We start from the raw sequence: 7,459 nt of genomic DNA on the forward strand, positions 1-7,459 counted from the left end.
TGACTAATTTAGTTTACTGAGGACTTTTATGCTATTTTGGAGTTTAGCTAATATTTTAGCAACATTCTAATGTTTTTGGCTAATTTTTTTCTATTAGGGTTTTTAGGCTAATTTAGACTTTAACTTTAGCAACAGGCTAACATTTTTGACCAATTTAGTTTACTGAGGAATTTTAGGCTATTTTGGAGTTTAGCTAGTAATTAAGCAACAAGCTAGCTTTTTTGGCTAATTCGGCATCTACTAAGGTATTTTAGGCTAATTTGGACTTTAGCTAATGTTTAAGAACACTAAATATTGTTTTTGCAAAATTGGCATGTAGGCTATTAGGGATTGTTAAGCAATTTTACCACAAAATTTTTCAGAGATGTAAGTCAACTTCAGTGCCCTTTCCTAGTTCTTTCACAAAATTTCCAGTCTTTTAGCAAATTTAACATTTTGCAAATAGCTTTTACATTTTCAGCAAATCCCTTCAGCAGTTAAAGTAAATTGCGTCACCATTTTCAGCAAAAAGTTTCAGCATCTTCAGCGACTACTTTCAGCAAAAAGCATTCACCCCCTCACAACTTTTTTAGTTAACTTTTTATTAATTGATTTGGTTTTTATGGCTTTTATGGTGTCAATTTATACAATTTGACCTTCTCTATCCTTAATAGTGCCTTCTCAAACTATTAGTAACAGTTTTTCTTTCCATTTTTTGTTCGTCTTTTAAACATTATTGCTTTTAATCTATTGAATTTACGGCTTCTTATTGTTTTAACCGATGTTTAGATCTGTATTTCATGCCAAACACCTTCTCTTCTACACATGTTGATGAGGAGCTTCTACAAATAAAGTGGTTGAGGATTGTCAAAAAAGCCCATATTATCATCATATCACCACCATGTTTGACAGTAGATAAGTGGGCATAAGTGGGGAAATTCCACCTCCTACATCCACCACTCACAAGAGTATAGGCCAGCAGCGTTCCAATAGACATCATCTCTATGAGGTCTCTGAGGCTGACCAGAAGACTGAGCAGGGCGGCCAGAAATCCTGAAACCACACAGGCCACAGCAGGAGTCTCTGTGTACGTAGAAACATTTGCCAGGAATCTGCAAGCATAAAACGAAGAGAACTCGGACTCAGATCTGTGCAGTTTGTGACACTAATTTGACAACTCAATGACACTGTGGACTAACTTAAATAGCAGGCCATCTCCTGCCATGGCGTAGATGACCCTGGGCATGGGAAACAGGGACCCCAGGAGAGAAACAGTCAGTCCAGCTATAGATCCCACCGCCACAATATACTTAGCGAACATACAGCCATGTGTTGCAAACATCTCCATCAATGGGGCATCAGCATCAATCTCATTGTATGGGACCATCAGAGTCAGTATCACAGAAACCTGCAGGGAAGATGAAAAACAGGGTTACTTATCAATAAGTTTGTATTCTATTTGCATTCAAAACATTTTTTCATACCTGCTAAAAAAAGACATTCCATTGATCCACTTGATTCAATTCCATTTTGAGTTTACACATTTAGACATGTTAGTTTAGAAATACGTTGTAAACATTGTTCTGTCTCTCCTGGAGGGCGTCTCAGTTTGGCCACTAGGGGGAGCTCATGCTAAAGCACTAAGCTTTTTTCAAGAATAATAAGCAAAGTAAGTGGAAAAAAATGTCTTAGACCACAAATGGTTACTTTAAGGAATGTTTCCTTACGAGTTTGGAATATTAATGACAGTGAGTTTATAAAGATATTTAGTTGGCAAATATCAACCGAACGTTAGCATTAGCCGTCCTATGGAAAATCCCATTAAATGTAAGACAGTTTTAAAGTTTTAAAAATTGGCATTCTGCTAGCTTTTTGAACTATTTTGCCATTTACTAAGATTTTTTTAGGCTGTGTTGGAGTTTAGCTAATATTTCAGCTTTTTTGTTGTTTAGGCTGTTTTTGAGTTAGGCTAATATTTATATGCTAGCTGTTTTGGCTAATTTAGGCTTTTTTGTTAGCTAGGCTGTTTTTAAGTTAGGCTAATATTTACATGCTAGCTGTTTGTCTAATTTGGGCTTTTTTTTGGTTAGTTAGGCTGTTTTTGAGTTAGGCTAATATTTACATGCTAGCTGTTTGGCTAATTTAGGCTTTTTTCAGTTTTTTGGGATATTTTGATGTTTAGCTACATGCTAGCTATTTTGGCTAACCTAAGTTTGTTTTTAGATTTTAGTGCTAAGTTGGCATTTAGCTAATATTTTAGAGGTTATCACCTTCAGTGTTTTCATCTATCAGCTTCAGCATTTTTAACTATCAGCTAGCATCCTCAGCGGCCAAATTCAGCTTACAGGATTCACACCATTATCATCACAGGTAATGCTATATATTCACAGGTAATGCTATATATGTACTTAATAATTATGTTAAAAAGTTATGTTTTTAAAGTTTTAAAAGCTTTGTTTTAGAGTGTTCAATAAATGTTTATCCGGTTCGGCCCGCGACTTAAGGTGTGTTTTGGATTTTGGCCCCTTGTGCGACTGAGTTTGACACCCTCAACAGTATTTAGAAAAATGCTAGAGAACTTTATTGAGTGGTTTTGTACAGTTAAAACATACTTTTGACCTGGACAATTGAAAAATGAGATCTGCAGAGATCTTAACTGACAATTCCTAGTCACACTAATTACCAGTGCAAAGGCATAACCGTAACTATCAAATACTAATTACCAAGATATCAACCCTAATGCTTAAGAAAAGTAATTGAAAATGTCAGATATGAAAGGGCATCGTTACTTCCATCGCATATTAATTCAGCTCTAACCTGACCTCCCTTCCCATCATCAGTCTTTGTTCTTTAGTCAACCATATTTACCGAAGACGTCGGATGGAACAAAAGTGTTCCTGAAAATCTGTCAGTGAGAGCGCTCAAAGAAATGTCTGAGTTAGTTTGATCAACCTGAAGGATTCATTATTCCTGCATCAATGTCACCTGAAAAGAAAGACGTGATCTGAAGAGTTCTCATTGATTAAAGGGATTCTGGAGATCGAACGGCTGCAGTGAGAGAATTCCTGCCGGAGCAGGAAAGTTATTCCAAGGGTGCCTACGTGAGGGAAATCAAAGTAGAGATTTAGAAAAGTTGAGAAAGTTGATTCGGAGGAATGGATGCTACTGTGATGAAAGGCAGAGACAGAGAAAGTCAAGGCCTGTAGAGGAGAAGTTGATGCAATCGTTGCCTCAGGCAATGAGGGAAAATTCCTCAATTCTGATTGGATGCTTTTACAAAGCACCTCCAGTGACAAGCACACAGCATGCATTAGGCAGCATGGAGGCTGAATGCACAAGGTTCACAGATGAGATTTACCCTCACAGAGAGATTATTGCTTTGTTATTTTCAGTTTTTGCAAAATTAGTAAAATAACAACTGAAAAGTTTTTGTGTGTTGATGTCTTTGAAATGTTTGTGGCGAGAGGCGCAACTCACCGAGACGTAAGCAGTGAGACAAGTGATGAGTGAGGCAGTGATGGCATACGGGATCGAGGTGTTGGGACTTTTGGCTTCTTCTCCGGTTGTAGCAATGATGTCAAACCCAATGAAGGCATAGAAACAGGTAGCTGCACCCTGCATCACCTGCAACACACAAAACAGCAACAGTCATGATTCTACTGTTTTGCAAACAGAAATGTGGAGGAGGGCCGGATCCGGCCCGCGGGCCGTAGTTTGGGGACCCCTGCTGTAGGGTGAAGGCAATGTACACCCTGAACAGGTGGCCAGTCTTTTGCAGGCCCACACAGGCACACCTAGGGACGATTTAGAGTCACAAATTAACCTATGAAGCATGTTTTTGGATTGTGGGAGGAAACCACACGTCTAGAGAAAACATGGAAACTCCACACGGAAAGCCCCCATCTGGGAATTGAACTAGGACCTTCTTGCTGTGAGGGGATATATAGGTTCTAGATCAGGGGTGTCAGTCCTCGAGGGCCGGCCTCCGGCTGGTTTTCCAGAAACTCTGCCTTATCTGCTGCTGATTACCTGGATCTGGTGTGTTTGGTCAATAAGAAGTTTTAATGGTTCAACCGGCTCTCGAAGACTGACTTTGGACACCTCCGCTCTAGATTTATAACAGTATTCTTTGTTGAAGTGGGTCATGGTGAAACGAAACGAGGGGCCGTACAAGATGCATGAATGTGAATGGTTCAGAATAAATAATGTCTTGTACGGCCCCTCATAAAAGGATGACTTGTGTCCATGAATTAGAAATGTTTCGCATGTTCAATGGAATTGTATTAGTGTGTGTTCGTACCCCAGACCAGCCAAAGGGCAGGAATCTCCCCTCATCCCAATTCTCTCCGTTGACAAAGAACAGTCCTGCGATCATCATGAACACCCAAACTATGAGGTTGATGACGTTCAGCACGTTGTTGAAGCCGACTGAGTTCTTCACTCCCAAAGCCACTATGACCGTCACCAACAGAGCAATCAGGAGTGCCAGCAGGTCAGGGTAGGACTGCTCTCCTTTACCTGCAGAGGAAGCAAAGTTATGTCATTCAGTCACAGTTGACCATTTTTCTGAAATTCATCTCACTCACGTCGCCTCTGATCTTATGCGTAGGAATATATAGTTTTGAGTTTTACTCATTTCATTATACGGTAATTTAATAATTTTAAAAAATGGAACAAAGACACCCAAATAGTTCAAACAAATTGTTATTTTTTTCCATGTTTTTATAATTGTCCCAAAAAGCTGAGAAGCGAAAAAAGATAAATGCATTGTGGTAATACTCCTATGTGATTGGTCATTAGGTCTACGTTGGGTCAGACAACAGAGCTGATTCCACTAGTTTTTATTAATGGTCAACAGGAAGAGTCTGACAACGCATCGTCACTCAGACACACATTCCAGGTAATACCTGGCACCGCCCCAGCAAATATCCTTCCCGTGACTCCAACCTGGAAATGTGGAGCAGGAATCATTTCAAAATTCCTTACGTTGTGACTTCCAACATAAGCAGCAAAATGGCACTAAAATGCTGCCTGCAAAAACATCCAACATGGTTTGGAGGATTTCCCAGACAGTCCTCATAACCCAGCATCAATATTTGGGTTCGAATTTAAAAGTTAAGGAGTGATTCCATCCAGAAGTCCAGTTCTGCACTGAACAGTGAAACGCTTCTTTTCTGTGTTGATGAAGCAAGTAATACCTCTGCTGACCAAACACAGAAGAAAAAGAAAACATTTAATCTAATCTTGTTTTTTAGGTCAGCAGATTTTTACCAGCGTCATTCTGACAACAGATTGAACAATCTGACTTCTATGTCGAGAGAAAAGGAGATCCGATCTCCACAAGGATTATTTGAAGATACGCTGCTCTTTGTTTGATGAACAAAACTCGTCATAGTTATTTTGGTACAAGCACTATAAATGATAAAAAGACAAATTAGTCAACTTCATTTTTTTGTGTTGATGTTTTAGGGCTGCAAAAAAACTCTAACCATACACTTTATACACTTTTATTAAACAGAAATGAACATTTTTACAGTTTTTTCTCAAATGTTCACTGTTTATAATCTTAAAGTTTAGATTTTTGATTAAAAATTGGTCTAATATGGTAGAATTAAACCAAAGACCTGCCAGAGAATTATGATTTTTGTAAATTTGGGCAATTCTGACAGTCTTAGATGATAACTTATTATGGTAAATTATTAGCAAAGGAACTGAAGAAGAACACTAACACAGAGAGGAAGTCACTACATTGTTTTTTACCAGTTTTGGGGATATATTTTTTGGTAAGCATAGTCTATATATGCTTGCAAAGCCACTTTCTTTAGGATCCAAAAGTAAAATAAATTATGAGACACGGGGCGGCCATGGTGCAGTGGTAGGGCGGTCGACTCCTGATCAGAAGTGAGCGGGTTCGACTCCCGCCTTGCCCGCCCATGTGTCGAAGTGTCCTTGGGCAAGACACTGAACCCCGAATTGCCTCTGGTGGGAGGTTGGCGCCAGTGTTCGGCAGCGGAGCCACCACCAGTGTATGAATGTGTGTGTGAATGGGTGAATGGGTCTGTGACTGTGAAGCGCTTTGGGCCCTCGAAGGAGGGTAGAAAGCGCTATACAAGTATACGCCATTTACCATTTAATTTAAAGGGTAACCAAACTGTAAATCAACTTTTTTTGGCTGTTGACCTCTATAAAAATATGTTACCACATGTTTTACAATTTAAAATAAACATGTTTAATTCCTGAAATTATAGTCTAAAACCGTCTGTGTGCTGCCCCCTACAGGTTAAACGAGGTGTTATAGTTTAATTTTATGATTGGTCAACTGGTGTCACACGTCATTTCAGAAATGTCATACCCTGCAGCTCCAGTATAAAAGCCCCGCCCATCTTTGATTCTGTAACCGTAGGTCATTATCGTGTTAGCTTTAGCATGGCTAATAGGTGCTTTGCCTTCGGTTGTCAAAAAATCTACTGTCTTCTATATCTTTTCAGTGGACTTGGAAGTTGGCGTTGAATCCACCGAACTTCGTCCTGGTGATGGATTTGTAATGAATGTTTCACTCTGGATTGTTGGCTTAAAGCGTTAGCCTTTATTAGCTATGATGCTAGCAGCATTTTACCACTCAGACCACCCCTTCAGTCTGGACCATGAGTGTCTGCCTCGGGAGAGGGTGGAGAAGAAAAATCCTTAACCTCTACAGAAAGTTTTTTGGAGAGATTGGCATCACTCTGCTTGGTACCACTCTCCATATTGAAGATGAACAGCACGTGTCAAAGTCAAGGCTCAGGGGACGATCCGGTCCTCCGGGTAATTATATCCGGTCCTTCAGATTTTATATTATTGTTATTAATGGCAATATATTAACCAATATTAACTTGGAGGCAAAATTCTAACAAACTACAGACACTCTGCAGAAACTTTGTCCTAGAAAATGACAAGTTTTTCGATTTAAGCTAAAAATTGTATAATAAAAATTTAAAGATCTCTAGGAAGATGTTGAAAATAGATCAATAGTTCTTACCCAATCCATTGAGCGTTCCAATATGTGAAATCATGAAGTTACTGATGCTGTGATTGGCCAGAGAGTCCGCCATGCTGCTGAGGGCCGACGCTCCCGCCGCCGTGCCGATGAGGTACTCCAGGATTAAGTTCCAGCCGATAAAAAAGGCCACGCACTCGCCCACCGTCACATAGCTGTACGTGTAGGCGGAGCCCGTGGTCTTAGGCACGCGAACACCAAACTCTGCGTAGCAGACTCCTTTGAGGTGGAGATGGACAGCAGAGAAGATGGATCCAGGTTAGTTATTTTATATATATATGTGTGTGTTGAATATAAAAATAATATATATATATATATATATGTGTGTGTGTGTTATTTATATAAATAAAATATATATATAATATAATACATATATATATGTGTGTTATATATATAAATAAAATATATATAATACATACATACATATATATGTGTGTGTGTGTG

At 39.2% G+C, this 7,459-nt stretch overlaps 1 protein-coding gene and 1 long non-coding RNA gene across 2 annotated transcripts in view; one reads left to right on the plus strand and one right to left on the minus strand.

The window, feature by feature from the left end:
• Nucleotides 1-7,459, minus strand: part of slc7a14a (solute carrier family 7 member 14a) — a gene marked incomplete at its 5' end in the record, with an annotated part of 11,897 nt that overhangs the window by 4,223 nt on the left and 215 nt on the right. Inside the window, 5 exon segments of the mRNA XM_024273071.1 lie at nt 944-1,091; nt 1,179-1,387; nt 3,457-3,603; nt 4,280-4,497; nt 6,998-7,234. Coding sequence (XP_024128839.1) covers nt 944-1,091; nt 1,179-1,387; nt 3,457-3,603; nt 4,280-4,497; nt 6,998-7,234 — 959 coding nt within the window.
• Nucleotides 6,291-7,459, plus strand: part of LOC112146973 — a 1,384-nt gene continuing 215 nt past the window's right edge. Inside the window, exons 1-2 of the long non-coding RNA XR_002919354.2 lie at nt 6,291-6,783; nt 7,059-7,273. This is a non-coding gene — a long non-coding RNA (uncharacterized LOC112146973). The remainder of the gene's footprint in view (nt 6,784-7,058; nt 7,274-7,459) is intronic.

This window comes from Oryzias melastigma, linkage group LG22 (assembly GCF_002922805.2).
Source record: "Oryzias melastigma strain HK-1 linkage group LG22, ASM292280v2, whole genome shotgun sequence".
Taxonomy (NCBI): domain Eukaryota; kingdom Metazoa; phylum Chordata; class Actinopteri; order Beloniformes; family Adrianichthyidae; genus Oryzias; species Oryzias melastigma.